The following is a 26,128-nucleotide window of genomic DNA, read 5'->3' on the forward strand; positions in this document are numbered from 1 at the left end:
CAAGTACCTCATCCTGCGAGGTGGGGGTCCCCCTTTTACAGGTAAAGCGGGACTCTAACGGGCACAGGTAGAATCTGGATTTGCATTCGCGCCTGTGGTTCCAGAGTTCGTTTGTGGAAGGCTACTGGCAAGGACGGAGAAGGGAAGGCAGGACGGGGTGCGCGCGCGCATGCCTGCACCGCCTGGCTGGTCTGGCAGCCTGTGCAGGTCACTTGGATCTGAAACACTTCACACCAGCTGGCACAGAGCTGCTGCCTCAAGCTCCCCAGTCTCCTAGAATCCCCGCTGCCTGCAATCCAGCTACTAAAGGGTTGTGCGCAGCCCAAGTGGGGCCTCCAGGCCCCGTGTCCATGGGGCAGGCATTAGAGCCTGGTGTCCAGTAGACCTCGGTTGACATCCCAGGGGAGCAATGTCCTCACCCACAGGGCGGGATGCCAACAGAAGTCGCCTCCCAGGCACATATGGGCAGGCAGGGCACAGGTATCCCTCCAGCCATTATCCGGAAGAGCAGGGCGGAGGTGCCCCTACCCTGCGAACCCCAAGGGATCTGGGGGATGAGGACAAAGGGTGCCACAGGCTGGCCGGTGACAGGCAGCAGCTAAGCTGCTGTCCCACATGCAGCCCTTGGTTCCACATAGGACTAAAGTGCCAGATTACGAAGTTGAGGGTAGAGAATGGGAGTGGGCCTGAATGCCCTCATCTCATGATGGGCATCCTGACTCTGCCTGGGGCGGCGGGGGATGCGGGACAGGTGGCCCCTCAGCCCAGCTTCTGCGCTTGGAGAACACACCCACTGCTGTGGCTGGGTAGTCCTTAGTCCACGCCCCAGACGGGAGATTGTGAGACCACCTTTATTGGGCCAGAGTGGCTGTGAAGACACACTTACAGGGCTCCTCCCGGTAACCAGACCGAAAGCATTGCAGGGCATGGTGTCAGGAAGGGAGTGAGTTTTGCTCCAGGCTTCCAAGGGGGTGGCCCTGGGACACCTGCCTGGGAGAATCTCGGCCCACTCAAGCTCCCCAGGTGCCCCCACAGCCCATATCCTGAGAGGGGAGCACAGATGCAAGTGGGACGCTCCAGTTCACCTGTGGACCAAGATGCCCTTCCATGCCTGGACATCTGCCCAAGGAGGGATGGAGCACACACACAGGGGCAGGGTCCTCCCCAGAGCCCCACCATCCCTTGTCTCCAGCCTGACCCCCTTTCTATCCTATGCCATCCCCACTCCACCCATGGAGTCTTGAGAGGAAACAGCCTCCCTGGGGAGGATCCTGGAAGTAAGCCTGACCCCAAATGGGCTTGGGGCCAGGAAACATATATAAATATATAGGCTGTGTATATGTTATATAAATGTATATGTATATATATATATATATATATGTACATGCACACTCCGGAGGCAGCTAGCAGCTGTGCCCCAGGATGGGGAGCGCTCAGCCTCATCCAGAACTGGCCTGGCTCCTCCCCAGAGGCCTGGCCACCTTGCAAAGCCTCGGGCCAGGTAGCCTGGGGTAGCAAGGGCTGTCACTTGAAGTCCAGAGTCCAGGTGTTGGGGATGTAGAGGGACTGGGTCTGGCGGGCACGGCGAGGGGTGGTGTTGAGGGCATCCACGCTCTTGCGGCTGGAGCACACCACGTCAGCCACGAAGCTGGTGCAGTCGCTGCAGACGTCCTTCAGGACACAGCCGTGGGTGTACATGTGAGGGAACTCCTCCTCCACACTCTGCCACTGGGGCCTCTGCAGGGATCTGGGGAGGGACAGGGGCGTCAGGGAGGCCCCCCACCGTTTCTCCACGTCCACACCCCCTCCCCCTGCATCAGGCACGCAAGGTGTTTGGAATGAACATGCCGAACAAAGTGCACCCTGGAAAAAGCTCTTCCTCGAGAGGAACCTGAGTCCTGGGCCCTCACCACCCAGCATGGTTTCCATCTCATGCTACTCAGCCCCCAGACGTCTGCGTCTTGTTTCCTTGGGGCCTCCCAGGAAACGGGACACCTCCCACTCCAGCTCCTGCGACACCGCATTGCCTGACACACAGGGTTGGCAAAGGCACGCACTGGAAGGCGTCTCTCCGCTGTGTGGCTGTGGCTCTGGCAGCTGTCACCCTCTGAGGATTCTCAAAGCCCAGCGTGTAGACAGGGATGTGTGCAAACTTCTTGGAGGGCATCTTCATCTGCAAACAGAGGGTTGTGGGTGGACAAAGGCTTCCTTAGAGACAGTCCAGGCACACTCGCCCCTGCAGCTCTCTCAATAGCCCCCGCCTGGCACCTGCCTCCTTCCACACACCCAGCACGGCTGCCCATATACAGGCACGGAGCAGGCACTGTGCGTTTTACACCATGCAGGGTCTAGTGTCGGGCCCCGTGTATAGCAAATACCTAACGCAGGACAAGGTGGACACTTTTCCACGGCTAAGTGGCCGGATATAGAGTCAGGGTCTGAAAACTGGTGATGAAAATCCCTCTTAAGCAGGTTCCTGTTTCTGGGCTGAGGCGTAACGGGGTGACACACTTACACATGTCATTGCCCGCTTACCTCAGTGCACACGTGTGTACGCAGACACCTGAACTGCTATAAAGAGCCTCCAAACACACTCAAGGAAGTTGCAGGGTCAGAAGCTAGGACTCTCGAGGGGAAGTGAAGGGTTTCTTGGCACTGTCCTACTAATATGGAATGTTAACAAAAAGCACCTACTAGGGTCTTTTAAAACTACAGTCTCGGAAAGGGTAGGAATGGATTCTGCCTTGGAGGAGGAGGTGAGAGATGAAAGATGAAGGTGGTGTCATCTGATAGGACACTGCAGACCCCCCGCCCCCACCCCCCGTCCCTTGTCAAGCAGCAGAATACCTGGATGCCTAGAGGCCTTGCTCAGACCCCAGGTGAGCCTCACCTTTATGCTGCAGGAAGTGCAGACGGCTCTGGAAGGGAAGAGGAAAAGCGTCAGCGCTGAAGAGGCCCGGGAAGGACAGCTGCTTCCGCGTAGGTGTCCCACCAGCACCCCTGCCGGTCAGCTGCCCTGGCCGCCTGCTGGGCCCCTGGTCGCTTCCGTACTCATTGGTTCTTCTTTAGAATGTCGGGTCTGGAGTGTTCTCATTCCCTCCAGACCCGATATTCTAAAGAAGAACCAAGAGGGGCAGAACAATTGTGGGTGTAATACTAAGTAAAAAGAAAAGCAAGATTTGGGAGTCCAATGAGTACTGAGGCGACCAGAGGGACTTCAGTGGAGAGGCTCCGTTTTAAGCAGTGATGGACATCTCTTATTCCCCGCACCTGACTTCATAAACAAACACTTTCTTGTGAAAATCTGAACGTAAGAATTGTAATTTAGAGGATGGAATCCTCTCCTCTAAAGCCCCACTCCTCAGAAGTGATCCCTGCTAGCAATACAGTCTTCATTCTCCTGATGTAAGTGTATGTTAACAAAAAGTACACTTCAATAAAAATACTGTTTTATAAAGATGCATCAGGGGCTCCTCCACATTAGTACAAACTGTCCAAATTCATTTTTTATGCCCAGCCAGTGAGGCTCAGGGTTTGAGCATCGACCTACTATGAACCAGGAGGTCGCAGTTCGATTCCCAATCAGGGCACATGCCCAGGTTTTGGGCTCGATCCCCAATAGGGGGATGTGCAGGAGGCAGCCAGTCAATGATTCTCTCTCATCATTGATGTTTCTATCTCCTCCTTCCTCTCTGAAATCAATAAAAAATATATAGTAAAAAATTTTAAATTATTATCCCACTCTGGCCCATGAATTACATTTCCACCATGGCCGGTGGGAGCAGACACTATTCATGGAACTGTTCCTTTAAACCTTTAGGGGAGGGTCAGTAAACTTTTCCTTTAAAGGGTTATGTAGTAAATGTCTAGGTGTGACTAAATAATGAATAATCAGTAAACAAATGGGAGTGGCTGTGTCCCGGTAAAACTCTATTTACAAAACAGGCAGTGGCTGTGTTGGCCCATGGGCTATAGTTTGCCAATCCCTGCTCTAGGATGATTCTTTCAAAGCCTCCAGTCCTGCCCTAGCCAGTGGATAGGACATCGGCCTGCGGACTGAAGGGTCCCGGCTTCAATTCCGGTCAAGGGCACATGCCCGGTTGTGGCCTCGATCTCCAGTTGGGGGCGTGCAGGAAGCAGCCAATGGATGATTCTCTCTCATCATTGATGTTTCTATTTCTTTCCCTCTGCCCTCTTCTCTGAAATTAATAAATACATATAAAAAAAGCCTTCAGTCATTTCCTTGCATGTATGTGCTGATCAATACTCTGCTGAATACTCTAAGTACTCTGCTGAATACTCTAAGTACTCTGCTGAATACTTCTGCATGTCTGAGCTCGCTCTCCAGACAGCTCGCTCCTCTCTGGACTCCTTGCTGGGGGACTCTGGAGCCCTGGTCTCCCTGGGTTCTCTAGGCTCAAGGAGCCAACCATTTTCTGACTCATGACCTAGCAGCTCTCGGCAGTTGAGACAGTCACAGGGCTAACCTATATTCTTCCTGTTTGCTGCCTGATATCCACTGTCTTAAAAGCCATTGCTTCACATATTTTGGCTTTTGTTTTTGTTCTTGTGTTTGTTGTGAAGGTGCCTGTTACCCCACCTTGGCTGAAAGTGGGAACCCCTTAGCTATTAGAATTAAAATCAAAAATGTTAAGTTCGGTTCCTTAGTTGCAATATCCACGGTGCAGGACAGGATCCCCACCACCACAGGAAGTTCCATTGGACAGAGCTGACCTAGAGCCTTCTCACCCCGCCTCCCATGGTGATTCACAGCCGAGCCCGGTGCTTACAGAAGGCTCACCTCTTGCAAAAGAGACAGGTGGACGGCCAGGAGAACAGCGGGAACTTGGTTCGGCAACAGCAGCAGATCTATAAGAAAAGGCCTTGTTAGAGCCCAGTTTAGTCCAAAACTCACTGGATCCAGTCCTGTTCCCCCCAGACCCCCAGCCAGGGCTCCGGCGGGCAAGGGACAGGGCGGGGTGCGGGCCCTCACCTTGCCCTTCTTCAGGCTGCTGAAGAGCTCCTTGTTCTGCAGGAACTTCTCCATCTCCGCCTTCACCAGCACACGGCGCACGTCCATCACCTCCTCCACAGTCAGAGCCAGGCTCTCCACGGGGTGGCTGAACTCCTGGGGGGGGAGGGTCCAGGGTGGGGCTCACTCAGGCCCTCTCTACAAGTGCCCTTCCCCAAGGACCCTGACGTCCGTCCTCCTGGCCTCAGTCTACCCGAGCCCTGCGGACGCCCCCCAGGGGCTGAGCCGGACCCTGAGCCACATCTGGATCCCTGACCCTCAGCAACTGAGAGAGACAGTACATGTTCGTTGTTTTACGCTGCTGAGTCTGGGGCAAGTTTCCATACAGCAAATGGTAACATACAGAGCCCGGGAAGCATTACCTGTCGCGGGGGAATATTAAGAACAACACTACCTTGCCTTCACACAGCTCTTACACTTTTCAACGCATTTTAACATCTGTTCTCCTTTGAGACTCTTTTAAAAAATATTTTTAAAATTTATTTCAGAGAGGAAGGGAGAGAGAGAGAGAAACATCAATGATGAAGAGAACCATTGATCGGCTGCCTTCTGCACGTCCCCTATCAGGGACCTAGCCCGCAACCCGGGCATGTGCCCTGACTGTGAATGGAACCTGGGACCCTTTAGTCCGCAGGCTGATGCTCTATCCATTGAGCCAAAGTGGCCAGGGCTCCCCTGAGCCTCTTGATAGAACGTCAAGGAAGTGATAGAGACCACACCCCTGACATCTCTCCACATGCCAGCCAGCGGCCCCTTTGATAAAACCTCACTCCACGGCTCAGGTCCAAACGCGAGCCTTCACAAGACAAGTCACAAAATTTCACCTGATGAGACTGAGGTGCAGGGAGGGCCAGCATCTTAGAGGCCGAGTCGGGACCGCCTCACCCCAATAAAACGCTCCCCTGTCGCCTCACGAAGCCCTCAAGGCACAGGGTTTCTCCTGCTTCCTAACCACAGAGCTGGGACAAGACTCCACATGCGGCTGCCCCTTGGCGAGGGCCCTCCGCGGGGGCCGCAGTGCTCACAAGGCCCAGGAGGTGGCAGCAGAGACCAACCTGCCCAGATGGCGGCCCAAGCAAAGAGCAGCCACAGACCCCGACCATGCCTACCCTCTGCCTGGAGCCTTGTCGGGGTGAAGGGTGCACTCACCCAGCCGCCCTGGACAGCCAGGCCCCTCACTCACCAGCCACAGGTGACTGGGGTCGGCGGCCGCAGAGGCCTCTGGCCTGTCCTTCGCTGAGCGCAGGTCACTGGGTCGGGGGGAGCTGGGGTCAGCCTGGGACTGGACGCTCACAGGGAAGGAACCTGGAGGAAGAGTTTGGAAGCCACGTCAGAACAACCCGGCAGAATCCTGGTGTGGGAGGGCTGCCAGGGGCCGAGGGAGACGCCAGATGGGCAGCGGGAGCCGGTGGGTGGTTTCATGGCAGAGGCGGCAGTCCTCAGGCAGAGGGTCAGAGAGAGAGCATGTCACCCCATCACAGCCCATGCAGTGCAGGGGCCCAAGGGATCCTTAAGGGAGTCTGAGCCCATGAATGAGCCAACGCGGAGAGTCCCATGATGGAGCCACGGCAGCCACGGTGCTGGCCACGCAAACCAGACGTGCTGGCCACACAGGGCCTTCCTGCTCGGGGCCCTGCCCACTGCATTTCATACGGAGGAAGGAGGCGCAGAAGGCAGGCTAGCCCACCATGGGGTCTGAGTTTCGAGCAGAGTTTGGGGGGACAGTGAGGTGTCACCTGGCCTGGCCTGGACCTCTTCACGCCAGAGAGTGAGTCATAACTACCAAATGGGACCGTCCTGAAAGTGGACTGTCACATGCTACGGTGACCCCGAGGGAAGCGAAGGGGCCTGGCCATGTCGGTCCTGCTGGCATTTCGTGGAGCACAGCCTGTACAAGGGTGGGACTAACCTCATGGCCACAAGGACCGATCTGTCCTCTGTGCTGACCGACAAGGAGGAGGAGGCACCCCGCCCCCCCGTCTGGTTCACTGAGGACACAGGCCCACCGACAGAAACACAGCTAGCAGGACCTATCGCTAAGCTCCCCTCTCCATCCATCTGCCCATCCGTCCACCCCTCCATCATCCATCTTCCGACAGTCATCTGTCCATCTGCCCAGCTTTCTTTCTGTGTACCAATAGACTAAGAGTGATTACCGGTAGGTAATGGGTTTGTGGGCATGTTTTTAGTTTTTAAAAAGGTTTTGCAATGAATATGGGTTAGTAAGTTGTCAAGTTAAAAAAAGTGGGGTGCGCCTGCCTGAGCTGGTGCAGACAGTGTGGGCCAAGGGAGACGTACCCACAGGACAGGGCGAGGGCGAGGGAAAGGGGGTGAGAGGCGGCACTTGCCCTGCTCCTGGGTGCTCGGCCGCCAGGTGTGCATGCTGCCCGCGCGGGCCCGGGACGGCTCCAAGCCTCCTGGGGGCTGGGTGGCTGGCTGCAGGCCAGAGGCCACTTCACTCCGCAGCTGGACAAGGTCGTGCTCTGAGAAAGAGCGGTCCCGCTTCAGGGTCACCTCCCCACACGGAGACTCTTCCTCCTGCGGACACACCAGACCCAGCCTGACCTTCACCTTTTGCCCACCAGCACCTCCTGCCCGTCCCTGGACTGAGGCACAAGACACGCGGTACTGCCGGGTCCATGGAAGCCATAGGGCCGTCCTCCAGCCACTGCCCAGACTGACTGTCCTCTGGACAGTGGAAGGCAAGTGCCCCCCAAACCAGGCAATTCCCTGCAGCCTCTGGAAGGTCTGGTGTCAGGTGGAGCCCACTGACCTGTCCTCCACCTGGCCTTCCTGGCCCTGAGGCAGGGAGGACGGACAGGAACCACGCTGGGACATGCTGGCTTTTCACATCAACCAGGGGCTGCTCAGCCTCCGGCCCCAGGATGGCAGCCCTCTTGTGCTATGGGAACGAGGTGGGGGTGCAAGGCCACTGTCCCTGTCACCCCGGAGTCCATCATGCTCGCGCCCAGGGAAGGACACCTGCATCGGCAGAGGGCACTGCCCGAGGCTCTGAGCAGCGGGCGCCCCACACTGGACGCTGCGCCTGGACTTGCTCAGCCCCTCCTCACTTCCTGCCCCCCCGGTCTCTCTCAGGAGCCTGTGAGTCTGACCTCAGACGTGTTCATCTCCTCCATCTCCGCCAAGGTGGGCGCCTTGAGCAGGACCCGGGGCCGTGGGCGTTGGGCACAGCTCCCGGCATCCGTGACGGACAGGTTGATGCAGGAAGTGGACTTGACATCCCCGGAGCAGGCGTTGAGGATACAGGGCAGAGAGCCAAACCCTGGGGGAGTCAAACCCGGGTGGCGGGGGCAGGACAGGATGTCAGGGGGGAAGAGTGCAGGGAGGGGGGAGGAGCGGCAAGGAAGGGGGTCCCTGGCTCACCCCGGCCACCCCAGCGCTGGGCCCCCACGGGGCGCAGCCTCCGCTCCTGCTTGATCTCCTCCAGGATCTTCTCGTGCAGGGTCCTCTGCTTCTGGGGCAGGGGGCGGAGCCTTCTCTCTGAGACCTGCAGGGGCGTGGCCGCACAGGGGGCAGTTAGGGAGACCCACCAGGAGCCCTGCACAGCGGGGAGCAGACGGTGTCCAGTGAGCTCCCGGGGACGCGTCCATCGAGACCAACCCTCGGCACCTCCCTCCGCACAAATGCCACACTGTCCGCCGGTCCGGGAAGGGGCCCAGAGGTGAGGGCCCCGAGCTGGCACCTGCTTCAGCGGCGGCCGGGAGCGGATGAAGTCGAGGATGAGCTCGTGGGCGTCCTTCTTCACCCTGGGAGGGATGTCCCCATCGACCTGCGGGGGCGGGCGGCGGCTCAGGGCCTGGTCCTCATGTCCTCCTCCCTGTGGCCGTCAGTGTGGCCCAGGGTCCTGCTCACGGTGCCCACATTGGCGCCGCCCCACACTTCCCTGCGTCTGGGGTTCTTCGTGGGAAAACGGGGCCGTGGCACCACCTCCCGGGGTCGTCATGAGAACGAGATGAACCCGCACATTCTTAGGGTGACAGCGGCAGCGGCCACAGGGGATTCCACTGGACCATCCCGCGGCCTCCGCATCTGCCCCCGGTCACACTAGGAATCGGGGCCACGTCTGCCTGCTCCCACGGGACGCCCGGCAGCGGTGGCCAGCACACAGGTGGGGAGGGGCGGGGAGGGGAGGCGCCCGGCCGGCTCACCATGACCTTGCGCAGCTTGTAGTTCCTGGCGCGGATGTCCTGCATCAGCATCTCGAAGGGGGTGAGCTGGAACTCGGTGGGCAGCGGGTTGAACTCCTGCTCCTGCACCTTCTTGAGCTTCACTCCGTGGCGAAGCTCCCGCATGAGCTGGACCCAGAGTCGGGCCTGGGCCCCGAGAAGGTGAGAATGGCCCTGAGCCCCGGCCAGGACTCCCGGGGCCCTCCAGGCACAGGTCCTCGGGGTCCCGGGTCAGGGAGCCGCGTCTTACCCAGTCCGTGTGCCTCAGGTTGTCAAGCTCCGCCAGGGGCTGCTCCGCCTGTGGCTCGTCCTCGCGAAGCTTCTGCAGCATCTGTAGGTCCAAGAGAAGGTGGGAAATGGCAGCTCAGGGTGTGGGCGCCTGCCGGGCCGTCACTGTGGCCTGTCTTTACCACACGGGCTACTATTCCACCAGCAAGACTAGGGCCCAGGCTCGGGCGCAGAAAGGTATCTGGGAGAACTAAGCCATCGGCCACGGAGCCACATGGGACACCTGGTGCCCCATCGCCATCCCTGGCAGCTTCTCCTTGGCAAGGGCAGGGACAAGAGCCCAGCACCCACAGAGAGCCTCTCTTGCCTGGTCTGCGTGCCCCAGCAAGGCGTGGGGCCCCCGAAGAGGGCACGGAGCCGCTCTCCCGCGTCGGAAGCATTTTCCCTCAGATCCCAGCTCACAGCCCATCCCCAGGAAGGCCTTTCTCAGCCTCTTCACCTGGACCACACCTGCCCACCCGCTCAGCACACCCACGACCACACCTCCGCCTGCAGACCCAGCTACAGTTCTGCATTCATCTGCTTCTTCAATGGTAGTCTGCGCTAGTGACTCCATGAGGCCAGAACCACATTTTCTGTCTTTGTTTTTTTCCTCATGTTGGTATTCCTGTCTCCTTAGCACAGAGTGGCACATGCTAGGCCTTAAATGTTGGTTGAATGAATGAATGGATGGATGGGTATATGGGTGATGAATGATGAATGATGGGCAGGTGGGTGGGTGGATAGATACATGGATGGATGGATGGATGGATGGATGGATGGATGGATGGATGGGTGAGAGGGTGAGTTACTCAGCAAGTCCTGGAAAACAGTCAGGTATGTATTTTATGGGCTGGGGAAATGCCACCAGCATGTTCAGGGCCATAGGAGGGCATCAGGGATTGTTGGGTAACCACTACGCTGAGAATTTGAGAAGAAGCTGCTAGGTTTGCTGCCTCCATTGTCCTGGGTCTTGGCAGCATCTGGGGTATCTGTTCTCACCAGCTCCCCCACCTGGAGAAGCATCTGCCCTTCAGCACACAGCTCCCCGCCCCCCCCCCCCCCCCCCAACTAAGACAGAACCGGTTTCCCTGGCTTTAGCCCCAAGCCACTTGCCAAACTGCTCTAGAAAAGGCTGCCAGGTCTCTGAGAAGCACAAGGTAGTGATTCTAAAAATAGGCCTGTGTGTGACCTGGTGGTCCCTGTGGGCAAAGGGCACGAGGTGTGTCTCCCATCCTTCCTGGAGCAGCACACTTGTCCCTGAGCAGCCGGTGTCCCCCCCACCCCCGAGAGAACCGCCTTGCACTCACTCCACTACCAATTCCCTGACGTTCTCATGGGTCAACTGCTTGAAATCTAGAGCTTTTTAAAAGAAAGAGCGTCTGTCCTCTGGGTCAGAAATCAATCCCAGCCATGGAACGATGACTTCTGAGCACCCACTAATTGGAGGGGTAGCAGGACATCTCCAAGATGCAGCGGAGGAGTGGGGAGGGATGGTCTGTGGGAGACGGGCAGGGGCCGAGGAGCCACCCCCCTTGGAGTATTGATGGGCTGCAGACAAGGGCCAAGAGGCTCATCGACTGGCTTAGTCCTGAGCTGGGTCCCAGCCCCGCCAGTCAGAACAACCCTGAGAGCCTGCTCGGGCCAGAGGGTCAGGGAAGCTGCCCGGAACGCTTCTTGGTTAGAGGGCACGAGAGACAGTGCCCGTGAGGGCTCAGGGTGCAAGCAGGGATCAGCACCGTTGAAAGAATACCTCCTGCACTCACAGGAGAAGGGAGCGCATGCCCCCGACTTCTCCAGGGTCCACGTTCTCCTCTGTGAGGTGCGAACGGGAAGCCGAGCTCCCCACTTCAGTTTCCTCCAAGACCCGGAGAGTTGAGGGGCAGACTGTCAGCTCCTAACTCTGAGACCACCCAGGGGCAGGGCAGCCCTGGGGAGACCACCAGCCGAGGCCCAGCTGGGCCCTGTGCGAGCTCTGTGACTGGGAGAGGGACACGGCCGCTCCGAGCCTCCAACCGCTCTTCCCTAAAACAGGCAACAACCACACGGGACTTGGTTACCCTCTGCCCCAAGGCTCCAGGCACCCCAGCACCTCTGTGGGTCCTGGGGGCAGGGAGCAGCGGCTGCCTTTAGCACCTCATCTTGAGGAGGAACAGCACCTGCCCAGGTGAGCTGGAGGCAGGAGGTTGATACCTAACTGAGAGGCCTCTCCAAGCCTCCCGTTCCCTCGATCCCTCTGTCCCCTCCTCCCCTCCTGCCTCCTCCTGAGACCCCTCCCTTTTGCTCACCACCAGCGCACGCACGGGGTCCCCCACCCTGTCCTTGGCCCCTTCCCCCTCCTGCCTCCGTCCACCCTGTCCCTCCCCACACGCCTCTCTGCTCACCTCCTTGGCCTCGCGGACCCTGGCCAGGAAGGCCCGCAGCTCCAGCGTCTCCACGAAGAGCGCGCGGCACACGGCCTGGTAGTGGGCCTGCGCGCCCCTGGGGTCGGTCAGGCGCGCGGCGCACAGCCGCATGGCTTGCGCGAAGGTGCGCACGGCGCGGGGGCCGCCCTCCGCCTCCTCCTCCTCCTCCGGGCCCCCGTAGCCCTCGTCCGCCGCGCTGCAGCCTCCGTCCTCGCAGTCGCTGTTGGCCATCAGGTCGATGAGCCGCTCCAGCTGCGGACTGAGCTCCCGCTCCTCGCTCTCGTCCAGACCCCAGTCCAGTGCGCGGTAGATGGCGAAGCCCAGTGACTGCACCATCTGTGGGACAGGGGTCCAGACCATCAGGGGGCAGTAGGGGGGTGGGGGGAGGGCACCACCGGAGAGGGACCGGGGCTGGGCCTGAATCACAGGCTGACAGTGCGATGGAAGCAGCCTGTCCTCCACGGGTGGTGTACCATGGGCCACCAGAACAAGACCCTGGCCCCCAAGTAGCTCAGCCACTGGGAAAACATTGGCCAGTTCTTACAACCAAACATGCATTTACCACGTGATCGGCAACCCGTCTCCCAGATGTTTAACCAAGAGACGGGAGAACAAGCATCCACAACGCCTCGTCCTGGGATGCCCACAGCGCCCACGCCTGGGTGTCCAACTGTCTCCCCTGGTGGACGGCACACAGTGTGGCCCCTTCTCAGAGTGGAAGCGGAGGCCACTGCGCCCCTCACACCCCACACGCAGAGGGGGCTGGCCCAAATCCCCGCCGGTGCATGGTTCCCTGATATCAAACTCAAGGCAAGATAAGTTTCCTCTGTAGCCACAAAAAGCAGGCCCGTGGTTCTGAGCCGGGCTGGGCTGGGGGCTGGAGGGGGGCAGGAAGCTCGGGTGATGGAAGAGGTCTGTGTCCTTGTGTGAAACCACATCTGTCAGAACCCGTCAAACTCGAGTGTAAAGTACACCCCCAAAAATTCGATTACAAAAGACAGTGGCATCCTAATTAAGTGCCATTCCTTTCATGTAATATGACAGACACTGTAAGTCTGAGCAAGACCAGCTTACTGATGCACGCTGCTGGAATAAACCCCTTAACTCTGCATGATAAAGCCTGACACTTGAACTGATAAGAGATGACCTCCTCATTTAAGTATTTTAAACTGCATGTAAATGTCAATGTGTGTAAATTTTGCCTGAAAAAGAAAAACCTAAGAAATAATCGTATTTGTAACTGGTTATAACTGTCAGAACCCTAGCTGGGATTCACAAAGCTTTCTGTTTTTTGTTGTTTTTTTGTTGGTTTGTTTGTTTTTAAATATATTTTATTGGTTTTTTACAGAGAGGAAGGGAGAGGGATAGAGAGTTAGAAGCATCGATGAGAGAGAAACATCGATCAGCTACCTCCTGCACACCCCCTATTGGGAATGTGCCCGCAACCAAGGTACATGCCCTTGACTGGAATCGAACCTGGGACCCTTCAGGCCACAGGCCAACGCTCTATCCACCGAGCCAAACCAGTTAGGGCAAGCTTTTTGCTTTTTAAAGTGCAATTAGCACATTAAAAATCTGTAAGCTAAGGTGTGGCTCAGAGGTTGACCTCCTATGAACCAGGAGGTCACGGTTGGATTCCTGGTCGGGGCACATGCCCAGATTGGGGTTGTGGGCTCCATCCCCAGTAGAGGGTGTGCAGGAGGCAGCCAATCAATGATTCTCTTCCACCATTGATGTTTCTATCTATCTATCCCTCTCCTTCCTCTCTCTCTAAAGAAAATCAATTAAAAAAAAAAAAAGGACACTAGCTCTGCTTATGCTGGGCACTGTGCTGAGCTGGCTGCCACCTAACTTTGCAACAAAGCACCGGTAACCTCCCGTGCCACAGGGCGGGCACAGAGGCACAGAGGCCAGGTCCCTTGCCTGCAGCTAGCAGCTGGCCGAGCTGGACTTGAGACTCTGGTCTGCCCGTGGCCTGGAGGGAGGCTGCGTGGTGGCAGGTGGAGCCTGGCCCTCACCAGGGCACCTTCCACTCCCCGACCATCTGGCCTCAGAGGACCCCCTGGCTCTCCTCTCACTTCCTGCCTTCCCACCACCCGGCACCCAGGAGCTGAGCAGAGCTGAGCTAAGGAGGGCAGACGGTGAGCGCCAGCATCGAGCAGGGGACGGGTGCGAGAACAGGGCTCTCTGTCCTGCAGACTGGCCTTAGAGAGCACCCTGAACACAGAGGGTGCCTGGGAGGTCAGCCAGGCTCAGGGACTGGTGGAAGGGAAGGCTCCAGCCCAGAGGATCATGGATCGGCCGCCCTAGCCACTCCTGGAGGCTGTCTCACCTCTGCTTTAGGCAGGCGGGGTCACAGACCCAGCTTGAGTCACACCTGAGAATCACGAGTCAAAGGGTAGAGCCCAAGGCCTACAGGCTGCTGACACCTGACAGGTAACTGCAGGGCCCTGGCCAGGGGAGCCCCCAGGGCAGTAGGCCAGAGGACCCCCTTGTGCCCCTCAGGATGACTTGGTGGGCAGGAGCCACCATTTATTTATTTATTTTTTAGAGAGAGAGGAAGGGAGAGGGAGAGAGAGAGAGAAACATCAATGAGAGAGAAACATCATTGAGTGGCTGCCTCCTGCACGCCCCCTACTGGGAACCAAGCCTGAAACCCGGCCATGTGCCTGGACTGGGAATCGAATCAGTGACCTCTTGGTTCATGGGTCAATGCTCAACCACTGAGCCACACCGGCTGGGCCAGAAGCCACCGCTCACACCAATTCCCATCAAGTCTTTCCTGGCCCAGAGGTAGGTGCCAGGAATAAACTTCATGTCTGTCCACTCTGGGTCTGACCCCCGGGCCCTGCTGACCCTAGTGGTGGCTCTGACCAGGTCTGTCCAATGGGGACCACTCTGCCACAGGGGACAGGACAGACAGAGGCGAAACAGAAAGGCCCTCACCCAACACAGCACAGCGCCCCGCCATGGGGCCTCCCCCTCACTGTCCAGGCGGCCTCAGCTAGCACCACGTCACTGGAAGGGTTAACTCCATCAGAGCACTCAAATGAGAGCTGCTCCTAAAAGCTTCTCTATGCCCCATGCACCTGGAAGGCAGGCACATGCTTTCCCATAAGGAGAAATCTGGGCAGCCAGCCAGAGTCCCAGGACCTCCAGCCCTGCCTGCGGGCGGCGGGCCAGCGGGGGTGGGGGTGGGGGGCAGCCCAGTAATGGAAGGAGCCACGGAGAGAAGGAGCTGACGCTGCAGGCCGGCTCCGGGAGCCGCAGTGAAAATCAGGGCCAACATGACAAGTGTGCCCCTGGCCGCGTTTCCTGGGTGGGTATCAGGTTAACCTGTGGGCCCCACGCACAACCCTCCAGATTAGACACCCCCTAAAGTCCCTTGTAAAAAGCTGCAGAATTGATAACCACAGGTCTCCTTTGCAGGGGCCGGTGTGGACCGGAGGGACAGCCCTGGGGACACGGCTGAGGGCTGAGGGCTGAGGGGCGCCCCGTTCCTGGGCTGCAGATAAGCACCTTATACAGAGCATCATGGGGCGCGAAGGGGCCCGAGAGCCATGAGAAGCAGTGGAGATGAGTCTTGAAAACAGATTGTTGTTTTCCTCCAAACTCCAGAAAACTATACAGGATGGGGCAAGGTAGGCTTACAGTTGTTCGTATGGGAAATAATACAACAATTAATAAGTAATAACACAAGGATAAACTGTGTGTCCTTACAACGGTAAACCCACTTTTGCCCACCTGGTACATAGGCAGCACAGAACTCAGAGCAGCCCCAGCGACACTGTTTACGCAGCCAAGGACGGACCTGCTCACCGACATTACTGAGAGCTGCCAGCAGCTTTGGGATGGTTTTGTTATTGTTTTTAAATTCTCCACAACAGAGGATGCAGCCTCTTTCGGCCTGAGCTACCACCCCCCTCCGCTTAGTATAAAGCTGTGTTTAATAGAAGAATGTGTATTTGCATAAAACTGGTTTTTAAAAGGCAGTGGAATGATAAACATCAAATTCAGGACAAATTACCTGGGGGCAGGTCACTGGGGGGCACAGGGAGAAGTCCTACTGCTGAGGTGTGAGTTCTGAGGGATGTGGGGCTCCTGGGCATTGCTCATGCAGTTTTCCTCCGTGGCCCCCTGACCCACACCCTGCCAGACACTCTCTGGGCCCCCAAACATCATGCCACCCTCGCTTTCTCAGGAGGTGGAAGGAGAGGGGGGTAGGCTATCATGGCTCCCCCTCCCTTTAGGGCCATCGAGGCTCTGGGGCCCACACCACCCACGTGGGCTCCCCCCCGTCCCCCAAACCTCTGGGGAAATCTCTTCCTCAGGTCCCTTCAATGAAGCCCTTAGAGAACTGTGTCTGTGTCCTGTCCCCCAAATCAATGGTGTAACTGTATGTTTTCTAATTATACTATACAATGCACGTACGCTTTAATATGTATCAAGTAAACGTAAAAATTGTTCTGAAAGTACCTGGGCTTCCGAACTGGCCGGTGACACCACCATCATTGTGGGCTCTGCAAGAGAGAACAGGCAGTCAGGACAGGCCTCACCCCTCCGACCCCAGGAACGAGGAACGGGGGCCCAGCCACCTTCCCCTGGGGAACAGACAGCTCAAACCGTTCCCACAGCAGGGAGCTCACAGCGGGCAGGGCCATGGCCATTTGGCCATTTGGAAAGACCCTGTAAGACCCAGCCATGAGCTGGATGCCCAGGTGAGGGGCCAGGACAGCAGGGCAGCCCCTGGCCACTCGAGGTGTGGAGCCGAGCCGAACGCCCCCAAATCACAGCAGAGCTCCCTGGCTGCCGAGCTGGGTAAGGGCATCAATCACCACTCGATCTGGGATGGAGACCCGGGGGCAGGGGGCAGAGGGGGGCTTGTTTGCCCCAAGCCGTCCCAGCTAGGAAGTGGAGGTGCAGGGGGAGCTGCAGCCGCCCCTCTCCCTCTCCCCGCAGGGCCTCCCAGGATACCGGCTGGGTGAGACCGGACCCAATGCTCCCACAGCCTTCCCTGAACTCGGCAGGTAGAGCTGCATTAGACGGAGGTCAGCTGCCTGACATTCCTTCTGGAGTGAGGGGGATGTAAACACACCAACCGTGAAGCTGTCTGCTAAGTGAACCTGCTAACTACGCAAATATTTTCAAGATGCCGTCAAGCGCCAGGAAGATCGCCAAGATAAAGGGACTCCGTGTCGGACAGATTCCGTAAAATAACAGAAAACCCAGCACCAGCGGAGCTGAACCAGTGAGAGCCAGCGGCCCTGTGGCTGTGCTGGGTTCCAGTCAAAGTCTGCGGCTGGGATGGGGTGGAGGCCGAGGGAGAAATCAGACTCAGAACAAAGGTGCCCCCTGACCAAGAAGGGGGTGCAGCCAGCCTTCAGGGCTCCTCACTGACTGAGCCTGTCTCCGATTTTTAAAGAGAGTGGGTGGGAGGGGGGAGAGGCAGAGAGAAACATCGATGTGAGAGAGACACATTGATTTGTTGTCTCTTGCACATGCCCTGACCAGGGCAGGGGATCAAGCCTGCAACCATGTACATGCCCTTGACTGGGTTCAAACCTGGGACCCTTCAGTCCACAGGCCGACGCTCTATCCACTGAGCCAAACTGGCTAGGGCTCTGGTGGAAATAATTTTAATGCTTACATCCATGGCTGAAATAATCCATGTGTTAACCAAAGTAAATGCTCAGGAATCTAACTGTGAACTAGGGGAGACTTTGGGTTGGGATGAGCAAGCTGCCCCTCGGTGAGGTTTGGGGCAATGGAGGCCGCGCCCAGCTCTCTACACAGAGCCCCTGGCTATCCAACGGACACATGATTTGTTACGGCTCCAGCGGCATCGCCACCTGACGGAGGTTGGTGCCATGACTCCCTCCTCACAGATGAGGAAACTGAGGCTCAGGTAGGTGAAGAAATGTACCCAAGACCACAGAACTAATCAGTGGCTGGGCTGGGACCCCCACACCGCACCCTGCCAGACCCCAAAGTGTAGAGACCTCACCCACCCAGAATATGCAGGCGTAACTACCAGCCAGGGCTTCTCGGTCCCTGAGGGACGCGCGCCCTCGCCAAGACCGACTAGAAAGGTAAGGCTCTCCGGTTTCCTCTGTATGAAGTCACAGATGAGGAGGAATCGAGAAGCCATGAGTTCTCTTTGAAGTGATCCCCGGCCGTAGTAGGAAGAGATGAAAGGTGTCATTTGAAGAAGAGTCTGTGGGGACTGCAGCCTGGAGTTCCCTGGAGCAGCTTCAAGAGGAAGTGCTTCACCTGCCGCCAGGTGGGTGGCGGGAGGCTACCTGGCAGCTGTGGCCCCTGCAGCCTGGGGTGTGTGTGGAGGGGGAGGGGGGGGCAGGGGCGTAAGAAGCATTGTTCAGGCCAGATCCCTACCCACCTCTGCCACCTGTGGTCTGACCTGGGGTCTTGCCTCTCTGACCTCCTCTCCTCACCTGCAGATAGAGATGACACCTGCCAAACTAACTCAAAGAACCAGCGAGGGAAGGAGGGCGGACACTTCCTGGATCAGATGGCCTGCAAGGACGTGGAGGTTGGGACCAGCGTGATACACTGTCCCAGCAACGGCAGGGGGCCTCCTACCTCCGGGGACTCCGGCCCAGGACAGGTAGTCTTGGGGTCAGGTCAGGGAATGGCGTGGAGGAGACCCCACCCATCTCGGGGGAGGCCGGCTATGCCCGGGCCCCCCGAGGCTGGACCCCAGGGGCCTTAAATACTGACAGTTACCGAAGACAACACAGCAGAGGGGACTCCCAGCCCAGAAGGCTCCTGCCTTTCACATCGCAGGCCTGGAGCAGCCGCGTGGCCCTGGGACAGACCGAGGCCGTGCTGGCTGTGGGACTGGCCCCCACTCCGCGCTGGTGGGAGATGACAACCACCCCAAAGACACACACCTCCCAGAACCGCGCCTGCTGGCCTCCTGGCTAGCGTGGAAGGCACGCCCAGGTAGCATGCCCCCGCCGACCACTCACCCTAACAGCCACACCCGCCAGGGGACCCTGGATAGCCACCAAAGAGAGGGAGGTGTCCGTTGTAATGAGACAGGCCGAGCACCCTTTTAAGGGAAGTAGCGGAGGGAACCCCGTGTTTGGGGGTGTGTGTGCTGGGCCTTCCGCTGCGAGGAGGCTCGGACTGCGTTCCGGTCACACTCTCTGAACTTGGAGCATGTGACACACTGGGGTCAAGAAACGAATCCGTGTGCGGGTGTGAGAAGGGGCGAGCCAGCCTCGCCGCCTCGCTCGGAGCGGGGTCTGCGGGAGAGCAGAGCGCGGAGTCAGACAACCTGTGTCGCTGAGCAGCCACCTCCTGGGCCTGCTCTTAGAAAGCAGAGCTCCGCCCGTCCAGGTCAGTGTGAGACGGAACAGAAACACCCTGGGCCTGGCATCGTCCGCCGCCCACACATGCTTGCTCCTCATCAGGAAACAGACTTAAGCTTCAGTGAAGGAACACCGAGGCCCCGCACGCTCCTGAGGAAGGAGCAGCGAAGGCGGGGAGGGAAGACGCCTGCCCGAAACCACGGAAGTCGTGTGTTTGTTTAGCAAACAGAGAGCTCTCTGGGCCAAAGGCTCTGTGTGTGTGGTGTGGCCCGTGTTCCCCACTTCACTTCCGCCAGTGCCTCAGGGTGGGTGAGGTCAACGTGCTTCGCCAGGAACTCAGAGTCACCCACAGGTCCCCCCCGCCCCGCGAGCAGGAGCCAGGACCCCCAGGAGCCAAGTCAGTTCAGTGGAGACCGAGTTGGGAGATGTGTGCTGGCAGTGCCCTAAGCAATACACGCTCAGTCTTGCATCTTTTTTTTTTTAAATCCTCACCTGAGGATTTTATCACTGATTTCAGAGAGAGGGAGCGAGGGAGAGACATATCGATTGGTTGCCTCCTGCACACGCCCCAACTGGGCCGGGGATTGAACCTGCATCCCAGGTACATGCCCTGGGTGCCTGGACCGGGAATGCAACCTGTGGCCCTTTGGTACTCGGGCCGATGCTCTAATCACTGAGCAACACCAGCCACAGCTGTCTCTGCATCTTCACAAAGTTCTGGGGCCTCCGTTCCTACAGACCCTCCGCTCCCAAGACCTGCCAGCGTCTCTCAGGGAGGGCCCAGGGAGACCCGCCGATGGTCACATCGACAGGCAGCAGCCGGAAGCGATGCCTGACATTCCACTCGGCTAGGGACGGCTCACGTGAGCTTCCCCTTTAGTCCTCACTGTCGCCCCACTGTGCAGCCCAGAGAGGGTGAGACGTGCCCAGGGTCACCTGGCTGATTCACCCCCCGCCCCCAGCTGCTGGCCTCGCTTCCCAGACCCTGACGTGTCCCCCTTGCTGACAGTCATCCTGGTGCTGGAGGTGTCCCAGCAATGGCAGGGGGACCCCTTCTCAAGGTGAGGCCCAGGGGACCCCTTCTCAAGGGATGGCCCCAGGGACTGTGCACAGACAGGCGGTCCCACAGTGGGCCCTGGGCCCCATGGCATCAGCATGGGGGGAACGTGTCAGAAATGTGTATTCTCGGGCCACTCCAGACTGGGCGGAACGGACGCTTCAGGGTGGCCCGTGATCTGTGTGCCTGCATTTAGCACGTCCACCAGCGTGAAAACCGCCCCCCGAAAGCGTCGGAACTATAATTCCTGGACCCAGTGCTGCCGTTGCTGCTGCTGGAGGAAGTGCCCCTCCCACCGGCTGGCTTTTCCACTCCGTGGTGGGCAGGACACTGTCGCAGCCTGTCCGTGCCCCCTCCCAGGCCCTGTGCACACAGCCTGTGACACTGCAGGGGCTGGGCAGCAGCGGAAGCGAGGTTGCTAACCATCGGACCTTAAGGCAGAGAATCTGGATTTCTCACCTCTGACGGTAAGAGAATGAACCTGTGTTGTTTCAAGGAGTAAATATGTGTAGTTTGTTACCGCAGCCAGAGGGAACTCTTACACCCTATCCCACCATCTCCCACTGTCCAGTCCCTGGGGAGAGGCCACAATGCCAATGCCCTCCAGTGGGGACAGCAGTGCCCACGCTGGACGGATGGCAGTGCCAGACGGAGCTGGAGACAGTGAGGGGCGCTTCCCCACACGCCTGGCTCACCTCAGGCTGATTTACGGATTGCTGTTCACCGCCTCCAGGCAGCCTTCCTAGAGGCCCAACTCCCTATGAGGCGTCTAACAGGATCAGAGCGAAACCCCAGTGTCTTCCTGTGGGTGATACTCACTATAGTATCTACTTAAATGCCTACATCCCTCAACCAGACCAACCAGTGCTACACAGCTGCCTCTGTGGGGCCACCATGCCCGGGTCGGGAGAGTGGGAGGACCAGGGCCCTGAGGGTGGCAGAGGGGCTGGAGCCAAATCTCAGGGTGCACAGGGACCCCACGGGCCCCTCCTCAGGAGTCGAAGCCTCTCCTAGGAGCACAGGGCAGGGTTTGCACGTGGGGGTGGGCCCGGCTGAGGCGGCCTCGCAGGCTCAGTGTCTCCTGGGGTCGTCAGTGCACAGGCAGTGTTACCCATGTCTCCCAGAGATCCCAGCTGGCCAGGGACTGCCTTCCTGTGAGATCATGCTTGCTCAGAGGTGAGACTACACCGGGAATGCCATCTGCAAATACACCCAGCTCAGTCACACCCAGACCGGCGCCCTTCCCAGAGCTGCACACTCCCACACACACAGCGGCCAGCGGGGCCCTCACCTGGCTAGCTGCTCATGCAGCACCTTTAGCCTCCACGCCCATCTCTGAGGGGGAGCGGGTGTCCTCTGCATGGAGAACGTTTTACATCATCAAAAGTGTGCACATGAGCATGCATGTGTGCGTGTGTCTGTCTCTATGTGTGTGTGTACGTGTGTCTGTCTCCGTGTGTGTGAGAATGTGTCTCTGTGTGCATATCTTTGTATTGGCGTGTGCACATTTGTGTTCATGTATGTGTCTGTGTGCACGCGCATGTGCGAATGTGTCTGTGTGTGCAATGTTTGTATTGGCGTGTGCACATCTGTGTGTGTTCATGCATGTGGCTGTGTCTCTCTGTGTGTGCATGTCTGTGTGTCTGTCTCCATGTCTGTGTGTGCATGTGTCAGTGTGTATCTGTGACTGTGTGTGTGTGTGTCTGTCTCTGTGTGCATGTGCACATATGGTGCGTACCTGTGTGTGCGTGTGTCCACATGTGCTTCCTGAGTCCAGGGTGGATGCAGACTCCCTACTGATGCTCCCTCCACAGTCCTTCCCTCCCAGGCATATTCCACCATCACCCCAGTTTATGGAGGAGGAGTGGGGGTACCGGTGAGATGCCGAGCCCTGGCTGGAGGTAAAGGGTGGCAAGTGAACCTCAGCCTCATGGAGCTCATGACACAGGGATATCATATCCAGTGCAGGGCAGACTGAGTTTCTGGGTTTGGAAGCCTCGTCCACACAGCACGGGTTGTAGGGGGAGCTGCCTGCAGCTTTACCCTGGAGACTGCAGCGCTTGAGGGTCAGCGCCTCAGGTCCACAGGCAGAGAGGAAGGAGTAGGAGGGGCCTGGAGGGACAGGTGTGACCTGGCAGACAGGTCACATGAGAAAAGGCAGGTGTGACCTGGTGGACAGGTCATGTGAAGCACTCAAGTGCTGAGGAGTGAGGCCCAGAAAAAGTTTTAGCATCAAAACTGACAAGAAAAAATATCAGAAGAGTAGGGCAGTGTGCAAATTAGCGGGGGAAAAATGGAGAAGGTATGGGGAGGGGAAAGAGAGGAGGGGATGGGCACCCAGCTGTGGAGAGCCCAGGGCCTGGAGAGAAGTACGTTTCACTGGCAGATACAGACCATGAAGGTGGGGTCTCACATCACGGTGACAGCCAAGCCCTGCACCAGGTGGACAAGTGCCACTGCAAGCATCCCAGGGCCACCTGATCTCCTACAGCTGCTGCGGTTAAGAAGCGAGCTTTGCCTGGGGCCATGGCTCAGCACAGCACTGCACAGGAAGCTTCCTGCCTCCATTAAAAAATAAAAATAAAAAAGGAAGCCTTTCCCATCAGGAGGCTCCATAATGGCCTCTTAAAATAACTCCACATGTCACCTTGCTTTCCTTTTCCCATTTTTAAAAAAAGGGGGCTTCTAAGCAGTTACAAAGATGTCTTCAGACTAAAGATTAGGAAGAGGATTGTCCCGGCTTCCCCATGCAGCCGAGGGGAGAAGGGTCCCATGGGCAAGTGAAAACACTATTAGTTATTCCCCCAGGGTGGCTGAGTTTTGTGGTTGATTCCTTGAAAATTATTGTAAACATTTACTTAACCTGAGGACCTTCTCCTGATTGCTGTTTACAGCGAGGAATAACCACGCGGCTCCCGGGGCCACTCCCTTATCATCACTCAGGCCCCGGAGGCCAGCGGGCAGTTGGTCTAAAGTTCCAGCTGATTCACGAGAGGTCAACAGGACAGAAAGTTAGATGATCCATTTTCCTTAATCTTGAAAAGGCAGCCTGTCACTAACCGACTCCACCTTTATGAGGCATGTTTATGATCAGAAACCAAAGATCGTATGGACTGGAAAATGAAATTGGGCTCCTCAATGGCCTGGGCTGGTACCTCCCCATAGAGGTCAACCTAGGGTGGCCACTCATGAGCTTTGAACCCCAGCCCATATTTCCAGTTGACCTGTGAGCATGGAGACAGCGGGACATGCTATTGGGTCTGCAATGACCAGGAAGAAGGGGTTGGAGAGATGGACAGTCCCTGACCACTCCCTGGAGGCCTGCCCTCTTGGTACACTTTGGAGAGTACCAATAAGAAACCCAGTGTGACTCTCACCGTTAGAGGGATGCAGGGTGCATCTCCGTTCTAACCAGCTGCTGCGATTTTGGGCAAACTATCTACTACTCTGTGCCTCAGTTTCCCCATCATTACAATCAGAGGGTCAGGACCAGCAGGCCTGTCCTGTGGTGCCAGGAGCCAGACCCTGAGTTATATTGTCTCGGGGGGGGGGGGGCGCGGGCATGGGAATGGTGTTTTAATAAGGAAACTAGAGCTGCAGGAGAAACGATCTTTGTGAATAGGTAACCCCAGGGCTCTGCAGGCGAGGAGGCTGTGGTGCACGGGGCTCTTAGCCCAAGCCTTTTTTTTTTAAATGTGTTTTTATTGATTTCAGAGAGGAAGGGAGAGAGAGAAACATCAATGATGAGAGAGAATCATTGATCGCTGCCTCCTGCACACCCCCTACTGGGAATCAAGCCTGCAACCAGGACATATGCCCTGACCGTGACCTCCAGGTTCATGGGTGGATGCTCAACCACTGAGCCACACTGGCCGGGCCTAGCCCAACCTCTGAGGACAGTGGACTGAGTGCTGAACCCCAGCCCGGCCGCTTTCTGTGTGACCGTGAGTGGGCCTGTGCCTCAGCTCCCTGACAGGAAAATGGGAATGACAACGCTTACAATGTTCCCCTGGCAAATTTCACCTGACTCGGTGCTTTCAGTGCAGAATAAAGCAGCGCACAGTGTCCCACAGCAGAGGGGGACGGAAGCAGGGCACAGGGACCAGGAGAAATAGAGCCATCATTCCGGGCAGGGTTCAGCAGACCCTCCCTGTTACAAGCAGCTGCCTCTTCCCTCTAGCTTTGCCCCGGCCCTTCCCAGTCCTCGATGGCGCCTGCCCTGCCCGTAAGGATCTCTGCAAACCCACAGCTCTCAGGCTGGAGAGGGTCCAGCCCCTCCGGCACACACAGCGGTCTTTGTGCTTCCCGCAGAGTATCAGCTTCGGGTAATAGCATCATACACTCCATACCGGTATTCTGGTTCCCCAGGGAAGAAAACAATTTTTTTCCTTAAAGAGGCAAAAAGTCACCCAAATTCATCACTCTAAACGGACTTCAAATACCTTTCAAGGGCTTAACTGTTGGTTCTTATTGATGATTAAGAGCAGAAAAACTACACAAGTTGTCTCCCAAGCTGTACACATGCTCCCTGCTCTCTAATGAACCCAGGAAATAGGTGGGAATCCAGGGAGGCACGGTCCCTCCTCCTCTCAGCCTCCAACCAACGAAAAAGACCCCAGGAGGACTTTAGTTCCTTTCCGGCCCAAGGCCCGGGGTGGATGCCACACCAGGAACCACCGGGTGGAAGAGACCACAGCCTGAGCCAAGGCCCTGGCCCAGGTGGGGAAACTCAGCCCCATGCAAGGTGCTCAGCCATCCAGTCCCTCTCCTCCGAGGCAAACAGGCCCAAACGCACAAAGCACCTGACACTGAGTTAGGAGAGGTGGTCCAGGTTGGGGGAAGGGTCCAGGAAAGGCAGGGGGTGCCCTAGACTGGGGGAGGGAGGCTTGCAGGTAGAGAGAGGGAAGCATGGGGAGGCGCAGGGGACTTCCATGCGCAGAGAGAAGGCGAAGGGCCCCCTATCCAGCAGAGAGGGGTCCAAAGGGGCGCCGGGTCCAGAAGAGGGTGGGGACAGGGAGCGCGGACCCAGCAGAGAAGGAGGGAGGGAGAGAGGAGGGGTCGCCGCCGCAGCCCCAGGAGGAGCCCGCCCGCCAGCCCAGCCCCGCGGCGCTCCCCACCCTCCGCGCTGCTGGGCCCGGCCACACCCCCGCCGGCCTCACCCGCGTCGCCGGGCTCCGGCCTCGCGCCGACCGAGCCGTCCCTGCGCAGGAGGATGTCCGCCGTGTCCCGGATGCGCCGCCGGCCGCCCGGCGCGCCCCGCAGCCCGCGGCAGCCCTGGAAGCACACGGCCCACGCCTGCTCCTCGTTGATGGGCTGCTCGTACGCCTTCAGCACCTCCTCCAGGGACAGCTCCCACGGCTCTGGCCGCCCGCCGCCCGCCGCCCGCTCCGTGGCCGCCGCGTCCGCGCTGGAGCTGCCGGCCCGGGCCATGGCCGCCCCATCATCGCCGCCTGCGCGCCCAGCCGGTTTCCATAACAGCCGCGCCGGGGCGGCCGACGCACCCGCCGAGCGCGGGGGGCGGGTCCCGCGCCTCCTGCCGCTGCTTTGTCATCCCCGGCGGCCCCGCCCCGGGCGCGCGGCGCAGGTGAGGGCAGAGGAAGAGGCGCGGGGCGGGAGGGGCCTGGGGAGCGAGCGGGGCGGGGAGTCGGGAGTGGGGGGGCCGGTAGTAGGGGGCGCGGGGTCGGCCCAGGGGGGGCGCGCACCCAGACGCGGTTCTTCCCGCCCGGAGCTCCCGGGAAAGCCAGACGGCGGGCACCCACGCACGGCTCTCACTCGCGTACTTGCCCGGCATCCAGCCCCAAACACACTGCAGTGTTTGCGGGGGCCTGGGCGCGTTTACGCTGGAATGC

General features: G+C 58.4%; 1 protein-coding gene across 1 annotated transcript; it reads right to left on the reverse strand.

The window, feature by feature from the left end:
- Positions 1-837: 837 nt before the first annotated feature.
- On the reverse strand, positions 838-25,839 carry SPIRE2 (spire type actin nucleation factor 2). The gene is made up of 15 exons (XM_036303325.1): positions 25,439-25,839; positions 16,368-16,411; positions 11,871-12,227; positions 9,470-9,550; positions 9,202-9,366; positions 8,736-8,822; positions 8,417-8,540; positions 8,146-8,315; positions 7,381-7,570; positions 6,216-6,337; positions 4,994-5,128; positions 4,802-4,869; positions 2,891-2,918; positions 2,058-2,173; positions 838-1,747 (listed from the first exon to the last, which is right to left on the reverse strand). The coding sequence occupies exons 1-15, from the start codon at positions 25,707-25,709 to the stop codon at positions 1,525-1,527; spliced, it is 2,181 nt and encodes a 726-aa protein (XP_036159218.1). The 5' UTR covers positions 25,710-25,839; the 3' UTR covers positions 838-1,524.
- Between the last annotated feature and the right edge of the window lie 289 nt (positions 25,840-26,128).

The sequence above is a fragment of the Myotis myotis genome, unplaced genomic scaffold (genome assembly GCF_014108235.1).
Source record: "Myotis myotis isolate mMyoMyo1 unplaced genomic scaffold, mMyoMyo1.p scaffold_m19_p_37, whole genome shotgun sequence".
Lineage (NCBI taxonomy): Eukaryota > Metazoa > Chordata > Mammalia > Chiroptera > Vespertilionidae > Myotis > Myotis myotis.

Excerpts from the sequence above, each read along its gene's own strand:
- SPIRE2 (XM_036303325.1), bottom strand. The coding sequence starts at position 25,709 with ATGGCCCGGGCCGGCAGCTCCAGCGCGGACGCGGCGGCCACGGAGCGG. Across the intron at positions 9,551-11,870 it reads GGGTCCGCGAGGCCAAGGAG|ATGCTGCAGAAGCTTCGCGA; the intron begins GTGAGCAGAGAG and ends TTGGACCTACAG. Across the intron at positions 8,541-8,735 it reads CCCGGCCGCCGCTGAAGCAG|GTCTCAGAGAGAAGGCTCCG; the intron begins GTGCCAGCTCGG and ends ACGCCCCTGCAG.